Raw genomic sequence first — 19903 nt, forward strand, 5'->3', positions numbered from 1 at the left:
TCAGCTCTAAATTCGTTGTTTTTTTCCTATGCCCATCTTTTCATTCTTAAATTCATCTTTTTCCTAGAAAATCTTAGGACTTCTGTCATCCTATGATCCAATGTTATTGATTTGATTGCAGTCCAATAATTTCATACACATCTAGCCAGACATGTGGGCTTTTACTGTTTGTGATTGCAAACTTGAAATGGAAAAGGTTTTCATCCTAAAACAATATTATTAGTATCTATGACTTAGATATGGTAGTCCACCATGGTTGTAATTATTGAGCAGACAGTCTCCTGTGCTTGAGATAATTTTGTTTTGGCAGGTTTTGAATTTTTGCATGACTCTTTTCTAGTTCATCATCATGAACACCACTCAAAAAAAAAAATTTTGAACTTCAATCCTAGTGATAATGGGTGTATAAAATATTAAGATTCCAATCTTTTGCTTCCTTTTCCTTGTGGAAAAGAGCTGCCAAACTCTCACTTTTTAAGCTCAGTGCCCCCTCCATCCCATTGCATTCTAGTTTTGAACCAGTATTTCAAAATCGAAAACCAGGTTCTTTCACTTTCTTTGTCATGTGTGATTCAAGCTAGTAATTGTACAAGTCCTTGATCAGAATTTTCATGCCCTCATTCTTCATGGAACTGGCCCTTTAATTTAGTTTATTGGCTTCATGCATTGGTTTTTAACCAATTTTCATGTTTCATACGATATACTCATGATCTTATCCCCCGAGAAAAGACCCATAATTCACATCCAGACTTTGTTGAGTCACCCAGCTTACCTTTTAGAGCTATGTGCTGATAACTTGTTGAAATTGGGAATAGGAAAAAGGAATTTATTATAATCATGAAAACCAAAATGTATTCGTTTGCTCCCACCATAAGGGTGTATTTAGCATATGGAAATAAGAATGGGTGTGTTTAGTATATGGAAATTAGAATGGAAATAGAATACGAATGAGGATGAATAATAGTGAGAGTGATATTTAGTTTCGTTTTTACATGAATTTTTTATTCTAAAATACGATACAAAAAACACTAACAAATGATAATGAATTGATCTTTCTTATCGTATAATCATACAAAGGAAAAAATTCCTAGTACTATATATACAGGTAACGATTTCTTTTAATCATATAGATATATTTACAAAATAATATCAAAGACGATGTATATACGTATGAACTTCTGTTAATTATATAGAAGGTTTTTAAAATTGTTCATGTTAAGCTTTTATATAAGATCCTAATTTTTTAAAAAATAATAAATAAAATAAAATCAGATGATAAGACATGCTACGAACATTGGAGTCCAACGAAAAAGGAAAGGGCATCTTCCTACTCTTTAAACTGGAACAACGCACACTTATTGGTTGGTTCTTTGATTTTAGTGGCATTCAATTAATTGATTATTTCCAAAAGCCCCGCCACCCGGAGAAAATCTGAGAAGGAAAACAAGGAAAGTGGTGGGTGGAGAGGGGGCATGAACAATGTGCCCTACTTATTATTTTCTTCCATCTTTTTCTCCACTATAATACTACAATAATCTGGGATGTGAGGCCACATCAAAGCTGGCCCTACTTGAATTATATACACACACACACCTAAGCCTTCAACTTGGTATGTGATCTCAACTTGGTCTCTAATTTTCATCTTAATTATTATGCCTTTTTGTAGCTTCATTAGGTGGAATCCATAGAAACACTGGTGTGACGATTTCCTTTTCCTAACTGCATTGTGCTTCACATGGCAATATTAATTTGGAAACACATGTTGGTCATGTAAAATGTCACCCACAAGATAATCATATGTTAAAAGCGGGTATGATTTCTTCTAAAGAAATGGACTCGTTGTTTGGATGTCTCCCAAATTAAACACGTCTCCAGAGAATATCACATCAGCCTTTTGATTTTTTCAGTATTAGTTTTCCAACCAAATTTAATGCATTCATGGTGTCACGCATTGTCCATCTTTTTGATAAAAGAATGATAAATTTCATTGCTTTAATAAATCAATTTATACAAAAATGATACTAAGAAAGCTGAATAGGGGTTGAAGAATACATGGGACTGACTGATGATATTCGTTCAGCTACAAGACGAAGGAATTACAAACCCAAGCGCTGCATCCTTTACACAAACTTCCAAGAGGAATCCAGCCGATCAAATGATCAAACGCCCCCTTGATTCGACAAAAAATTTGATTGAAGTTTACCGCCTGCTGGAGACTGGAGAAATGATTCGAGGAAACCCATCAAGGATTGGATTAAAACTCTATTCGTAACCTGCGTAGTTCGGATCGGAAGGTGGGGCTGGAAGTTAGAGTCCGATGAGCAAGATTTCTAATATCCTCCCGAGAACAGTCCCGTGAGATACGAACTAGCTCCCAGAGGGCACCCCCACTGATCATGTCCTTTGCATTCACTTCTGCAGATTAAAAGATTCAAAGTTGTCTTCAGGAACATGTTGCCAGAAAATTTAGGCTTTCTCAGCAGGAAGGTTGAGGTCCACTTACCGTGTTGAGCCAAGTGGCAGAGTGCAAGCTCGATGTGGCGTCTTATTGGTGATGCTTCATTGTTGGCATTTTGTACAATCCATTGCAGTGCACCATCTTCTATCAGAAAAGATCTTCCAGTTTTTGTCCCTGTAGAAAGGGGTAGCAAATTAGTGGCCGGACCACAAAGATGTGACACCTATTTTGACATAAATGGTTCTCTCTCAAGATGTATACATGTATACTTCTGATGCAGTTGGGATACATGAACCAATGATCCTTTTTGGTAAAGATGTAATATTTTAATTAATATGATGTAAATATTATGAACAAGCGCCAAAGAAATAGTGTATCAAAGGCACACAGGAAGTAACATACAAAAGAGAGTCTAGGAACAACCAAGGCGGATTACAAGCACAAAAGTGCAATTCAAATATATTATTATAGTAGTGTGTTTAATTAAAATTGCAGAAACAAACATTTTCAAATTAAATATCCTAGATTAATAGTATTCAATGACACTGTGTAACTGAATGCTGATGAATTCATGAAACCATTCATTATATTTGAATCAAAAACCAACCCATTTACCAAGCAGTCCTAAAATGATAATTATAAAGCATGCATCAACATGCCAAGTTGCTTCAACAGTCAAATACCCAATATAAATATTTATTTGAAAGAGATGCTAACCTTGACTAGATGCTCGAGACTCGCATTTTGCAAAGTTCGCAATTCCACGTGCAACTTGAGAGAGAACATCTGGATGCCCACATCTCACTGTTCCTAGCAAAGCCTTGATACCACCTTCAGACCTCAGCTTCATCTGTAGCTTATCTGGAAAAGGTCAAGTGCTTTACATTAATACAAAGCGTCATTGAATTAAGAGACTAACATCCATGACAAGAATCATAAAGACTGAATTCTAACTGGTCTTGCTCTGAACTTGAAAAACAGGCCCAGAGGCAAAAAGACCTAACCAAGAAAATCCTAATGGATTCTTTCAAACTCTGTTGCTTTTGCTTAAAAGCTTCAGCAATTAAACTAAGAATAAGTTTTCAGTGAACAAAAATCTAGGAAAATGAAAATAATGAAATATATTTAGTAAAGTAACGATTATGCACTGGGATTTTAGCTAAAAATTTGAAGACCCAGAGAAAGCAATCAATCATTATAAACTGATTATCTAATAATGCTGAGGACATTATCTTCTCCTTCAATGCAACTTAACTTTATTCTGTTTAACATATTCCACATCCTGTTGGATGTCGAAGAATCCTTTCCGGTTCATTCAACACAAATAGCAACCTCCTCAGCAGCTTGATAATATGAGTAACAGAAAAATGACAATGAAACAGAGAAAGCAAAGTAGAGAATGCAGCATACCATTGCCACATAGATTAGCAATGGCCCCAGCAACCATGCGTAGAGTTTGAGGATCCTCAGCTTCAGCTGCCGTCATTGACAACAAACTAATTCCCCCTTCAACCATAATGAGTTCCTGATTGGCTTCTGCTAGGTCAGAAAAAGAAGTCACCACACAAAAATGATATTTATACTGGACACAAGATTGGATCCCAGAATAGAAAGAGAGGAATCCTAGGCCCTTCAAAGATTGATATACCCACGAGTATTTACCATTCATTGCAAGATTGGCAATTGCACCTGCTGCTACCCTGCGTACAGTTTCATCCTCAAACCTTCTAAGAAGCATCAGCAAGGAAGAGAGACCACCAGCTTCTACAATCTTTTCCTGATTGGCTTCTGCATATCACATGGCATGCACAACACCATTCTCAGAAAATGTTAAAAAAATAGTAGGCAATAGTTAGCCAAGCAATATTCCTTCCTAATATTCATGAACTTGATTGAAAGCTGGACCATGACTTCATAGAAGAAACCAAACATATACAGCCAATGAACCACTAAGACTTAAAGAGTTATTTTTCTATTTGAACTGATCACAGTTCAACTGACATTACCAGGCTACATGCATAGATTGGTTTTAATATAAGCATTATCATCCATTAAGTCAATGTTTTATACAGCTCTTTCAGCTCCCTAAAATATGATTGCCCTCAGTGTTTTCACATATATATCTCCACAATAACAATTAAGAATAATAACAGAAACACCACCACCACCACCACCAAGAAGAAGAAAAACGATACAAGCATATGAAGATGATCAAGATTTTGCTTGCAATACAGCAAGAAATACACAGTATGAAGGAGCAGATATCTAATCATAATCTCTCAAGGAAAGAATTAACTACCTTCAGCTGCTAGGTTCGCCACAACTTTTACAGCATGAATCCGTACATTAGCATCTTCTGACTCAAGCAGTGACAAGACCTTTTGCAATCCAACTGTCAGATTTATGGAGAGGAAAAAACTATGAGCAATGAATAGTATAAGTAAAATTAGTTCATGCAGAACATTTTAGTACCTTGTTCAGAGAGAGTTGCAATCGATGCCCTCTGTCCATTTCCTGCATCTTTAAGGTGCAAATGCCCAACTTGAGTCATAAGAGAATCAAGACCGGTAAAAGCATTTCCAGATCCTCCTCTCTCAAGACATCTTCTCATCTGTGAACATAAAATGAAAGTTAAATAGGGTTAACCTTTGCAAGTGTATTTATGCTTGTCTGGTGGGGGCTAAGAAGGGAAAGGTATAGTTGAACTCATGCCTATTTAAGTACTAGTAGTCTAGAAGGGAGAGGTACTGTTGACACCTCAAATACATGGGTAGGGGGAAAAAAGAAAAGAAAGAAATTGTAGGAGGGAAAGCAAGAGTCTGGGTAAATATAGGTGTCCTTTCCTGATATCTGCTCACATTTTTTGTCCTAGTTATTATGACTAACCTAACCCTAGATTTTTATTGGCCACTTTTCAGCCTGTGGTAAAAGAATGTGGAGTATCAGAAGCTCAAATACCATTTCAAAAGATACCATAGATTGTATGAATAACAAATAGAACTTGAAAAAAAATACCCGATCAGCTTCAAATGTTAATTGCAACAGCTGACTTTGTAGTATTGTTATTTCTTCTTCAAGCTTCTTTTTTTTGTGAGCCTCATCCTCAAGACTTTTGCGGAGCTTTAGAATCTCTGAATTTCCACCTGCCTAGTGCACCCAAAGAATCCTTATATACCAACTATTCTAAAAATTAAAAAAAAATTGTGGATACAAATATACTTCATAATTCATGTCAAAACTATACCTCTGGCTGTGTAAATTGTCCTAACCGATTCTTAAGATAGTCAACCTCCTCTTCAGCAGCTTTTCTTAGATGAATTTCATTTTGAAGCAACTTTTTTACCTCTGCAAGTTCCTCAGCACCAGACACCCCAGGGCCCTGCATACAGGAAGAAAAGAAATTTGGTCATTCTAGGAAATAGGCTAATTAGTAAATGGTTAAAAATTAAAATTTGAAGAATCATGGATGGTATCAATGTAATTAGAACATAAATATTTACAAATGAATGAATTACTGACAGCATATCAGTCATCATGATAGCATCCACCCATCATGATGTTATTGTGCTACATAATACGGCATAATTATTGTGAGACAAGTTTGAACAGAGCTGATACACAATTGGACCTTCCAACCAATTCAAGACAACTAGATCAAGAACTAAGAAGCATAGGATCATCAAGCACCAATAGCACATGAAGAAAAGGAGAGATGGAGGGAATAAAAGATGTTAAATTCTTTTCTTTAAGGCCTGATACCATGTAGAAGAAGAGAGATGGAAGGAATAAAAGGTATAAAATTCTTTTCCTTAATTTTCAACCTGTAAAGAGACCCACATATATACAAAAATTCCTAGCACCAAAAATTAGGAACTTTTCTAATCTAATTACACCAGATGCCTTTGATTACAGGATTGCCTAATTCTCTTCTCAATTACAAAATCATGGTTTTCCTAATTTCATTCTTCCACAGCACACACCATATATGTCTCTCTTAAAAGACTTGGGAAGAGTCAGTTTGGTTATTTTTGTATGATTGTCTACTTTTAGTAATCTTGAGAACAAACTTTCCATTAATTACAATTTAAATGAAGAATGTTTGAGGAATTCCTTTCAAATTTTATTTACATTCCTACCCCTCCCCTCCCCTCCCCTCCCCCAACCCCAACAAGAAGAAAAAAAAAAAAATCCAAAACGCAAACCAATTTCCACCATCCTGAGTTGTTATTGAGCATAGTGAAACCAAGATTTCTAAGAAACTCATCAAAGTTTTCTGGTGTCCTGCCTTTGCATAGTCTCAATCCACAATGGGAGGCTCCACACTGCCCTAAGCCTCATAGACGCAGTGGAAGTAAGAGATGATGTCCGTCCCATAGCAAATCTATATCCATTACAGACGCAACTCCATACCAACACCTTGCTCCTATTTAATTAATTAATTAACAGTAAGTGATTTCATAACCTGAGCTTTAGTTCTCTATTAACTGTGACCAAACACATGTATTATAATTTCAATTATGAACCGTCTTTATTTTAAAGCTTCAAGTTTATTACAAGGGTCTCAATCTAATACAGATTAGAGAATTGGTTGTGGGAAAAAAAAAAGACCTTTTCTTATAGCCAAATAGAATTTCATATAGAAAGCATCTATCAAAGTAGGGCACACCCCAAAGTAAACATCAGGTATTCAACAGGCACCAAAGAACACAACCCTCCATAAAACATCAACCCTATAATCTTTCATCCATAATTTAGGCTATCTATAAAGTCCAATGATGCACTATTAGCCAACATTAGCAGGATCCTAAACCACTCCAAAAGAGACATAATGAGGGTCTCCTTCCAATTTTGATTTGATTTCTTTTCCTCATCAAAAGTTTGGTCATTATGCCCTCTAAATGCACCAAAATTAAGCATTGGAGAGCCATTTGCCAAATATTCCTCTTCCACTTATCCAAGCTTCAGATCTTCCAACCCACCAAAAGCTCCCCCTATTTGACTATGGAAAAACCACTACAACCCGAAAATATTCAGCAACATTATCCAACGCTATCTGATCCTAGTGCAGCAAATCAAAATAAGACTTTCTAATTCCTCACTTTCTGTAAAGCTTGCACTTATTCATCATTGACCACCTTCCCCTCATGAGAAGGCTTATGGTTAAAATTTCCCCCCCACACAACCTCCCACATAAAAAAAAAAAAAGTTCCCATAGGAGCACTAATTCCCCACACCTCATGAGCAGAGAATGCAATTGTCTCCCCAGTACACAAGGAATCATAAAAGAATCACTTTAAAACTCCCTTTTTTGTCCATCCACCATAAGTTGTCCAGAAACTGACCTACTTCATTTCCTAATCCTGGAAATGCCTTCTGAACCACAAGGCACCATTCAAAAAGGAGGCCTTCTTGTGTCCTAAACAGGCAAAGCGAGGGCTATCCTTTCAAGGATAGGCTTTAAGGCCCAATCAAACTTAGTTAAATAGAATTTCATGCTCTACACCCAAGCCCTAATAGAGGTCTGGTCTGCAGTGAGCCTTTGTGTTAAGTTGGGTCAGGCTTTACCCTTTATCATGCAACTACCAAAGTCAGAGCGCATACCCTGGGCACCCTAATTTAATCAACTGGTTTCTCTTGTCATCAGCTCTGATCTGCTCAAGGGGAAAGAAGACAAAACAAACTTTTTTTTAAACATCAATGCCTCTTTCTTTCTCTGTTAGGATGAAAATCATAAGCTGTTGCATAGGGCTTCTCATTTCTGTAAAGCTAGGCAGAAAAGCTGAAATCTCTACTCTCAATATTTTATATTCTCTGAACGACCTTTCTGTCACATATTGGCTTCGTCAAAATCAATTTCATTGCCCTATCAGAGTGAAAGTCAACTTACCATGCATAACTCATTTTGGGAAACAAAAGAATTCCCAAGTTCAGAATGATGACCACCTCTATTCTTCTCCACTTCCCACATGTCTGCTACTCTAGCATCACTGGAAGAGGAAAGGCTAAACAGAATAGGGAAGGCATCTTTCAAAGGTTGATCCACAATTCCAGTTATCCTCTCAGAAATTAGTCCTCATCCCATTCTTGACCATAATAGAAGTTCTGGAACTGAACTATTCCCACCCCTTTTTAATATCTTTTCACAACCCTGCATCATAAGCCCATTTTACTTCTTACATGCACCAACCCCCTTCCACCTCTCTGAATTTACCACGGATAATCCTCCTGCACAAACCGTTGCACTCATGAGCATATTTCCACAGCCACTTGCCTAGAAGCCTTATTCAAATAATCCAAATTTCTAATTCCCAACCTTCCATACTTTGTGTCCTACAAACTGCTGCCCAATTCACAAGATGGATTTTTCTTCCTTCATGCTTTCCCCACAAAAACTCTCTTTGGCTTTCTTGAGTCTACTCTTCAACTTTTTGGGAATCACAAATGAAGACATATTAGATATAAGGCTTACCCAACATGTAACCTTTAGTTCCACCTTCCTTTTTTATATTTAATTTCTTTATGAACGAAAGTTAATATCATAAAGAGATTCCCATATTAGAATTTTCAAACTAATTTCAGAGTTGATCAAACATACAACACATTTGCAGTCCCTGCTTCAGAAGTTACAAAGAAAACTGAGAAAGTCCCTCTTCCATATGAATTCCCTGATCCTCCCTTAAGAAGAGAGATACAAGTTTCTCCTTTAAGTTCTTCTTTTTGTTCCAACAGAAAATATTTCCATGGATTTTCTGGAGAAATAAATAAATAGACAAGAGCAAGGAGAAATTCTCTGAAATATAACTGAACAAACAATTCCTCAAGCCTCATGGTAAAATATAAAGGCACACGGTCCCAGGATTTTTTTTCTGATGCTAGTTGAATGCCCCGGATTACCCACCACTAGTTGTGGGGAGAGTTTGAAGGGCTTAGCCACGAAAGGTTCTTCAGTTATCAGTAGAAAAAAAAAAAGAGGATGGGGGGGGAGGGTGTAAAATACCCATCAAGATAAATGGAGGCTTAAAGAAAAATCATTTTCCCAAGAACACCTTATGATCGAAGGGAGAGCTGTATCATATATGAATAAAGGAGATGATAAAAGATGAGCAATTATTGAAGCTTGAGATACTAGTGATTAGAGAAGTAACAACTGCCTTATATATGATAAGAAGGTCTATCCAAAGAACAAATGAGTCCAACTAATCTATAATTATAGACAGGTATATGAATATATTGGACTTCACCAATGTCATACAGTTTCATGTCCAAATGGCATTAATGAACAACCATTACAATAGTACCTGATATGGGAATTAACAAGATTGTGCATAACAATAGCGCAAGAAGCATGTTTCTATTATTGTAAACAAGTAGCATTGCGATATTAGCATCAACAAAGTATGTTATCTCATTGGCATCCATTAGAATCAAAACAATGAGGAACAGCCACTGTGGATTTCATACATTTTCTGTTGAATAATCAACAATCAGCCATGCAAAAATCCATAAAACTATTCTAATGACGACGATAAGCCAGGAGCTTAACCAGATGGGCACTAAGTGTTGCTGCATGATTAATCTCAAGATATTATAGAGCCTATAGTTTTAGTACCGTGCTACCAAGTAAGAAATAGAATACATGAAAAGTGGGGCCTAAAGACATGAACACAAGTGTCACATGTTGAAATGGCTATGGGGTGCTCAAAGTAGAAAAATACACAAAATAACGCTACAATAGTGTCGGAAATTTGCTTCATTAGAAATGCTACAACTAGCAGTGGTCACTAGAACAAACAAAGCAGGACTTGTCTTGACACATTAATGCACCATTCATTATCCATAATGAGGAAGAGGGGTAAAAGAAAAAACATTAGACATTCTTCCACAGATATCGGATGCAAGTTAAAGTGCACATATTTGTATGTTTACCAAACAGTTCTGATACATAATTAACAAGCATGTCATTCCAAAAGGTCCAACCAGAACTTGTACCAAAAGATAGCTACACAGAAAATACCTCTCCATTACAACACTTCTTTTGATTTGTCACTAATTTTTCCTCCAGCTGCTTAACTGATTCCATGTACTCCATCTGGCATTTCAATCTCTCTTTCTACAGAAAAAAATGTGAATCTTGAAAATTGGATATTAGCAAGAAAAATATTAAGCAAAAAACTAAGAATAAGAGCATCTAACAGAACAAGTAAAAGATGTAAGAGCTTCCTTCTCCATCAGTAATTACACCCTCAGCTCTGACATTGTTTGATGCATAAGTATTACAACAAATTCAAAATTAAGGAATAAACCAGTTCAAAGTTAGTGGAATCAATTTTATAGTCTGTAGGCAAGATATAACAGCTCAAACCAACCTCCAATGCGTCTGCATAGTTCCTTTCGACCTCAGAGACACGCTTTTGTGCTTCTAATGTTATTCTTTCAACTTCCTCCTCAAAAGCTTTCTGTTGTCTTTCATTTTCTGCAATGAGTTTGTCCAGTTGTATGTCAAGCCTTCTAGACAAACTTTTATAGTCAAATTCTTCCTTTATTTTCAACATATTCTCCACCTTCATAGCCTGAGGGAGATAAAGGAGCAACACACTCATTAATTGTGCAGACATTTTCCACCTTCTAAACAAAATTAGTATCAGTATCCACTCATTACTAAAAGGTTTCAACAAAGTTTTAAGCAAGCACACAAACACACGCACATTCGAAATAACTCAAGTTACATGGTTAAAAGACCAATGGAGTATCAAGATAGATGCCAATATATGGTGACAAACAAATTCAACCTGAAAAGAAAAGTTTTGAAGGCCCATAGAATAAACAACTACCAAATATGAGCTACAGAAAAATCTATATTCATTAATAGCAGGAAATGTATGGGTGGCATGAGATCACGAGTTTGTAAGCATCAGAAACAATCGATAGTTTGTAGATTCAATTTTAAGCCTCCTGAACAAAAGAACTCACCCTCTGTCCAAACAATATGGTACTTGCAGTCTCTCCTCTATGGCGTGGAGACGGGCCAATAGTCACGATTAATGAAGTTCTTGCCGTGCCTGTTATATGATAGAGATGAATGGGCAAAACACAGAAAATCCAAACAATGATGATGGCATTAGCTTCAAGACTTGGAAAAAATATGTTCAAGGAACCTCGTAGAGAATAAAGAAAAAGATAAGATTGACACCTAGTTCAGGAAGTCTCAAGTGTTAATATTTAAAGAAAACATTGAATCAATAGATCAGTAGATAAATGATTCAATGTGCATGTTAGAATAGTAACTAACATCTCATTGAACTGCCTTCACCAAGTCAAGTTAAAACCTGAGCACAAATGAACTTAAGCAATGAAAAGTGTCTCACCTCCAAATGAATCTCTAAGTAACCTTGTAAGTTTAGAATCACGAACCGGTACATGAGCACTGTTCTCTGCTAGTGCATTTATGCATTTCCCTAATGCACTCAGTGAAAGATTGATAGATTTTGCTTCTTCTAACGTGTGTCCCTCACTTCCTGTCAAAAAATAAAAGTGAGAAAATATCACCACATAAAGCCTTCATACAACCCTACACCTTTAGGCAGGAGAATTGGCATATAAAGATGATGACTAAATTAAGATTCTGGATGAAAAAAAATTTTACACTTGCAATTACAGTTCCATTTATCCACTTTGCAAATCAGGGGGCGGGGGGTTATTCAACCGGTAAGATGATTTTGATTAGCAAAACAGGCCTATGCAGGAGATTGTTTGCTGAATTATCATATAACCATATGCCAACAATACAAACATGAGTTACAACTTACTTAGAAAAAATTATGCTCATATCTTAGTGGAGCTGGTTTTGTAGTGTTGATGCCTAATCCTATCGCCTGTATATCACGGGCCGCTATTTTAGCACCCTCTTTTTAATATAATTACTTATTAAAAAAAATGCCTAATCCTATCACCAAACCTAGGTGATCATTGAAAAGGCTTTGTAAGTTGTCAAGAAAATTCATGCAGAAATTTTGAGAAATTTATCAACCACAAGAACCAAGGTGGATCCCCTCTTTCAAATATTTGAAAGATAAACAAGGGAACCTCTCTAAGGACTGATATGAGCATGGAGATATTTGTTAACTCATAAAACGTATCGTGTATTGTTTTTCTATTTTTTTGTATCATGTATCATAGGTTTTTTTTATATAGTAAAACATAAACAAAAAAATGCATATGCGTGCATATATTTGGAAGCATGAAATATAGAGTAATTTTTTTTTTTCTTGATAGGCCAAGAAAGATGTGTTTAATATAATAACAAAAAGGCACACTAAAGTATACAAGACGTATACAAAAGGCACCTAAAAGAAAGGCCTCAAAAGAGAAGCCACAAAAAACCACCCCCACTCTCAATGAGACCCCACCCAATCTATAAAATCGATCAAAAGCATGAAGTCTTCTCTTTTGCACATGCTAACCCAAGTTGAGAGATTGCAAAGTAACCAAAGTTTTAACTTTTGGTCAAGACTTTTCCTCGTTTTCAAATGCTCTTCGATTTCATTCCCGCTAACTTGTTCAAAAGTTGCAAAGAAGAGCGACTCTCCACACTTTCTTTCTTTTCCCTCCTACAAAGGAGTCATGCCAACTTAACATAGTTTTTTTCACGAAAAAGGGGATCACCCAAACCAAACCAAATAAGGAGAACAACAAATTCCATAGAATCCTTGCCTTGATACAATGAATTAGAATATGACCAATAGATTCCCCCTCAAATTTACAAAGAAAACATCTATTTGCTTTGGACGGGACCCACGGATTTCAAATGATGTCTATTGTAAAGGGGATTAACCTCCCGAGTTCCAAGACCCAATAGAAAGATTTAACTGAAAACACCCTTTCTAACATGAAATATAGAGTAATATATAACCAATTTCGTATAAGATAGAGGATTTTTAAGAGTTACTATATCATATCATATGAAAACATTGAATATTGGAGTTTTGAAAAGTTCAATTTAATAAAATGAGTTTAATATATAAGTTTATCCCAAAATCCACAAAAATAAACTTTTTAAATTTTTAGATATGATTTGTTGGTTTATGTATTGTTAATATATATGTCTTTATGTGTCATCTCCAAAGTTCCAACCTTTCATGTTTGTCATTATTCATTCTCTATCAAAAAATAAACTAAAAACTAATATATTGTGTAAGTGTGTTTAATCAGCAATCACTATCATTTTCAATGGCGATATTCAAACCATTCAAATGATTATATGAAAAAATTTTAATATTCATTTTTTTATAAGCAAATAATGTGAATATGTCAAAGAGCGCCAAGAGGACAGTGCATAATTGTATACAGTACATATACAATGAGTGCCTAAAAGCGCAACCAAAAAGAGAGAACATAAAAAACAACTCCCTCTCTAAGCAAAAACCCAACCAATTTACAAAATCAAATATTTATTGTAAGAATAAATTTACTTAACTTCCAATATGGCCTTTGAAACAAAATCAAAACTTCTTATGTAGGATTATTTTACCTCTCTCTTCCTTTTATGATCAATTTCTGACCTTTTTGCACATTCTAAACTATTAATATAATAATTCTTTTGATTTTTCTTAAAAATTATGAAAAATTGGTGAAGGTGTAATTATCGTTGTATCATGTATCGTACCATATATCGTATATGTATCATAAGCTGTGCTAGATACAAATTGTGATATGTCTCTATTTCTGTAAAAAAAAAAAAAAAAAATGTATAGCTGCCATTGCATCGCATACTGTAAGGTTTTAAAAACCATAATTAAGGGTAATTCTTTTCTCACTTGATCAAGAATACAAAACACTTAGAAGGGTAAAGCTTTAGGATCATCTTGTCACTGTAACTGACTTATAGCGGAATTTTTATTGCACTGGGAAACATGCAAGACCCTCACTGAAAAAGAAAAGGCACGAAGCACATTGTCCACTCGGTTGTTGAAAAAAACCACTAAGATATTCAGGAATTTTGAAATCCCCGTGGTATTAAATTTCTAAAAAATAAATCAATCCTAATAAAACCAAGGCATTAAAAGCACTACTATCAAATATTGTTCCTAGAAATAATAGGAACATGTCCCCTACACACAACATGCTTGTGTGAAGATGCAACTCTAGAATAACCAATCTATGAGAAAAACGATTAAAACTAAATAATAAATAAGCTTGTAAAGATGGATGGACCTGACTTCTGAATACGCTCTGAACCTGCGAGATCCACCACAACTAGCTTGCCCTTCCGAACAAGGGGCTTAAAAGGTTTGACCAAGTGAGAGGAGTTGTCATCTTCACTTGAAAGTGCAGCTTCTCTTCCCATGACAGACCTCTTAACATTAACCTGCAGAAAAGGGGTTAAATCTATCAAATATTCCATTTGACTAATGTACCACAATATATAGAACTACAATCAAGATATCATGAAATGTTGAATCATGGAATATGTGGAGAGGGAGGGAAGAGAGAGAGTAAATGGATAGCTAACTCATTCACCATTAGAAGAGCATGACTGCGAGAGGATTCAGTATTCAACTTGGTATTGGCAGCGATCCTATGAGTTTCCCCTATACGTAGTAGCTCCATAAAACTCTGCTGGTCCCTAACTTCTACAACAGTTGCCCCTGGCAGTGAGACATCACCAGTTCTTGGATCTTCTACAATGGGAATATTATCATTTGCTGGATCAAGGAGGTCTTGGATGGTTTCCATATAAAGCTGCATATATTGATAACAAGGAGTGTTAGAGAATTTCTGAAGATGGAAAAGGCCTAGATTGATATAAATAGAGTCAATACTCTAAAATTCAAAATAAAAAATTATTACTGAAAGGCAACAACAAGAGCTAATGAAACGAGTGAAAATAATACAACAACAATGAACTCTAAAACAAGTATCCAACAACCTGCAAATATGAAACCGATACAGAATCAGTCTCTGGAGAGAGATCTGCTAGAATGTCCTCCATTGAACGGACCATTATTCCACGAGCAGAAGTATCTTCCTCTCCCAGTCGTCCAAGAGTAAAAGTTTTTCCTGTACCAGTCTGACCATAAGCCATCACTGTCCCATTGTAACCATCCAGAACACTCTACAAAAAAAAATAAGGCACATCAATAGCTTGTTGCATAAAACTCCTTGCATGATAGGAAAAAAATATAACATTGGTTTAAAGTTATATCTACAGGCAACTTCAACATCAAATCATTCACATATTAAATAGTAACATAGCAAAATGTCTCCAAAAAGGTACCTATAATAAAACAATTATGAAAAATTGAAGAGCATATAGCCATCTGTGGTAAGGACATTTTGCCTTCTAAAAGAGGTCCAGTGTTTGAACCTGCAAGATTTTGTTTTTATTTCTCTCCTCCTCCAACCCAACATGGATCTCACCTAACCACAACGAATGGCATCCAAAACAGAGCAAGAAAACATAAACAATAATTGATAAAACACCACCAGAGAATAAAATAATTTTTTTTCCAACTTGCACATTTTCCTTTTTTGGTAGGAAAGCTGCTACACTACACGATGCATGGGACTAGCAAATTCAAGACCATTCTCATTGATCCAATTATCAATGGTTGTCAATGGGACTTTCCACTCACCTGCAAAGCAACTAATGGCCCCAAGGTACCCCACACATTGTCTTCATGGTGATTTACAGGACTTCCATGGTTTGAAAGTTGAAACAGTTTCCAGAACAAGTTCGTCAAATTTGTCTTGGCGGGTGGCTATGCATGCTCTAAAAAGGATCTCTCCAAATATTCAATGTTCCACCAAGCTCATAACAGGGTCTCATCATTCACACAATATTCAATGGAAGAGAACATGATGATATCAATCATTTGAATCTCAATTGTCAGGAGGGTTTGCATCTCAGTTAATCAAGGAACTTGCAACAAATTACACTGAGGTGATAAGACAGCGTCTCCAAGTGCAGTAAGCCTAATGCTTTCAGTGTATGCTAAAATTTGGACTTAAATTCATAAGGAGCTCCAAAGATACCAAAACACTCCTGATTTACCAAACTAATTGGTCATATACTCATATTACATATAGTGATAATTTCCTTTAATTGTTCCCATGTATAATTTATTTTATTTGCAATTATACATATTTTTTATTTTCACAGCCTATTCATTAACAATGAGTTCCATCACTGGTACCAAGTTATAGTGATTCTATCAATACTTTTATAAATGCACTAATAGACATGTAGGATAGTTTCTTTCTTGTTAAAATATAAAGATAAACATGAAGGGAAAAACCATGTGCAATTTGAGATGATCCTAGGTATAATCAAGATAAACATACATAAGAATCATTTTTTTAATAACTAAATATATACCTTGTGTGATTGACATTATTGATGCAACAATTCCCAATGGCTCTCCAAACAATGTCAAGTCTAGATCATCTAGCTTGGAAATAGTTTCTTTGGCAACAAACGAAGTTTAACCTATATAATATTCTCTCCATTAAAGTTTGCATAACATTCTCCATTATAAGAACCAGATGAGATAATGTATTTGTGGAGGGTTAGGAAGTACCACCCCCTCTATGTCCCCACTTCAATATAGAATGTTAGAACAATAACTCTAGAGAGTGAAAATCAAACATAGGCTTCAATAAATAATGATAGTCACATATTCCTCAAGCAGCAAAGTAATATGTGATTCTTGGTTGGAATAGATTAGGAATCAAATTAAGATTGTGCTGAAAATATCAATTGTATACGCATATAGGCTCTGTCCAGGAAACCAATCAATTAAAAAACCTGTACAAGTTAAGAAATAAACTAAATATAACATACCTCCACAACAGGCTTAGCAACAACTTCATAAACACGCTTCTGTGATGCAAACTCTGTGAGGACCTCATCAAATTCATAGGTGTCTGAATCCCAATTGTTTTTTCGAAGTTTCAACCTCTTAAGCTGAGGTAGAACAAAACCCACATGAATTATGGAATAAATACTAGTTACAAGCCACCACAAAAACCCAAGAAACCTCTAAGCAAGGCATGGAAGTTCAATTTTGGAAATTGACATGCAGAGACTACAAAAATGTAAAGGCAGGGGAGTTGACAACACCTCTGGCTGCAATTCTACACAATCAGCAAAATCTGCATCTGCCACCAACTCCTCTGCATTTCGGGGCCGCAATCTGACTGCTACTCGAACTCTGCCAGGAACTGTCCAGAAACAGAAAACAACAGGAATAACAACACAAATTACTATTTGGAGTTGGGCAAAAAACAAGCAATAAGTAGAGAATTTGATGTAGCAATAAAGCAACATCATGAACAAGATAATTGACAGCAATTTAGCATTGGAAAAAAAAACAATAAAATATTTTTAGGCCTAAAATATAGCATGGAGATCAGGAAAGATGATCAAGATTGCTAATTTACAAACAGAAAGTGGACAAACCTCTATAGGTATACAGCCTAGTAAACTATTAGAACCCAATTGGAAGGAACCAAAACAGAGTAAAGCATACAACAAGGATAACAACAACAACGATGCTGATGATGATGGTGATCTCAAATTCCTTAGTGCTCGTGTGTGGGGGTTGGAAACATGAATATTTAGTCTCATTATCAAAAGGCATGTATTGATTTAAGAAAGAGATTTTGAATCTCCTTTTGCATGCCAATTTTAGCCTCTTGTTGTGATGCCTTCAGCAAGAATTCACAACTTTGAAGCAGCTTCTTCATTAGTTTTCCTTGAAAATTCTTGAATCACTCTTGTTACATAACCTCAACTCCATTAAACATTACCCCCATGCAGTCCACTTTAAACATATCTGTTGACCTAAAATCTTGCCCCAAAAAAATGGTTTAGCCCAAGCAAAACTTGTAGTTCTACCATTGCCATGTCCTCTGTTTGGTTGCCAAAACATTGATAAAAATACTGGAAGACAAATTTTCAATTCTTATGTTATTTCCAAACATCAGGCCAAATGGTACAATTAGGCTTCTTCTTTCTTTTTCTTTTTCTTTTTCATTTTTATGGAGCTCGGAGGAATCGGAATAAATAGTCAAAGTTGAGTGGGTTTGTTCACTCGGATTACCAAATAATTAAAGTTCCAAGATTCCCGACTTTAATTCTCAATCCAACATCATTTCAGCAAGCAAAAGGTATTCAACCAAATTTCAACAACCTGTATGCAAAATGTTCACACTTCTTACTACAACTGTTTTCTTGCCTAAGTGAATAAATCAAAATAACAAGTCGCCAATGTCGCATTTCCAAATCAAACCCTGTCAAAGGGTTTCAAATTGATTCAAAAATATTATGTGAATATTCTTGATTATAGCATATATGTGCCTGTAAACCAGCAACACTGGTGTTGATTAAACTCATTTCGACTAAACTTTCCTTTTTTCAAGGTCTACTTCAATGTAGTTCATGGAAATTGATCGCAATTCCATAACTATCCCATTAGGATCCCATGAAGTAAAGGAAGAAGATTCTAGATCACACTGTGGGATCAGCATAAACATGAACTATGGCAAGGACAAAAAGAAAGCCTAACAGGCTGTGACTCCTTTTGCAATAACAGACAAAACAAATTCCTGTAAATGGACCAAAACGTAAGGTCAAACCAATCGATCCTAATTTTCGAATTTTTGCATTAGCTTCCAAGTTGTGTGTCGTTGCTTTTTGCATCAACGCAACGAACAGCAAAGATCGTTTGGCACGGAACTTACCTCCTCCGTCGTCCTTAAGACTTCCAGAAGCGGCGCCCAGTGAAGCGGAACTGCTCCGGCGAAAACCAGATCCCGGAGCGGCTACCGGCGGATGCTTCGATTTGAAGGAAGAGGATTTGAAGTTCGAGGCTGCAGGGGCACCTTTATGTACGCCGTTTCTGTATGCACCTGAAGCCATGCCTTTTTCACCGTCTTCTTCTTCAAATGGCCTCCGCCATTAAAACACTGAAAAATTGCAGAAGAGAGTGTAGAGAGAAAGTTGAATGAAATGTAGAAAAAGAAAGTAGCGAAAGTATTAAGAGATGTACTGAAAGAAATAAGAGATACGACATCCAGTATCTACTGAGTTTTTACGGTGACAGACAAACCAAATACTGACACAACAACACCAAAGGAATTTACCAGAAATTTGAGTGCAAAATTTCATCTGTTTCGGGAAGTGTGATTTGTTGTTATGAAAGGAAGAAATGACAGACGGTGATGATAGACGGACTCGCTAGACTGAGTTGATTACGGCGGGGCCCACACAGCGTTCTTCGGAGTGCGAGAGGAGGGAAGAGACAGAGATGGTCGCAGGGTTCTGGGTCCCGACCAATTCAAAAATATTACCATTACTCGACTGTGATGATTTGTCAGCGTCTCCATCGTTGATCTGAAATAAAATCGAGCACCGGGGTCTCGTTGAAGGCTATGATTCGTGGTTTT

At 36.0% G+C, this 19903-nt stretch overlaps 1 protein-coding gene across 1 annotated transcript; it reads right to left on the reverse strand.

Annotated features, from left to right (window-relative positions):
- Window positions 1–1960: 1960 nt before the first annotated feature.
- Window positions 1961–19472, reverse strand: LOC117932157 (kinesin-like protein KIN-UB). Its single transcript, XM_034853250.1, has 19 exons — window positions 19199–19472; window positions 17577–17677; window positions 17298–17420; window positions 15384–15569; window positions 14975–15196; window positions 14669–14822; window positions 11824–11973; window positions 11429–11517; window positions 10825–11028; window positions 10473–10568; window positions 5703–5837; window positions 5474–5605; window positions 4931–5069; window positions 4758–4850; window positions 4121–4246; window positions 3869–3994; window positions 3176–3319; window positions 2504–2632; window positions 1961–2415 (listed from the first exon to the last, which is right to left on the reverse strand). Exons 1-19 carry the CDS (start codon window positions 19374–19376, stop codon window positions 2255–2257), a joined length of 2688 nt encoding a protein of 895 aa, XP_034709141.1. The 5' UTR covers window positions 19377–19472; the 3' UTR covers window positions 1961–2254.
- Window positions 19473–19903: the final 431 nt, after the last annotated feature.

This window comes from Vitis riparia, chromosome 15 (genome assembly GCF_004353265.1).
Source record: "Vitis riparia cultivar Riparia Gloire de Montpellier isolate 1030 chromosome 15, EGFV_Vit.rip_1.0, whole genome shotgun sequence".
In the NCBI taxonomy this organism is placed as follows: Eukaryota; Viridiplantae; Streptophyta; class Magnoliopsida; order Vitales; family Vitaceae; genus Vitis; species Vitis riparia.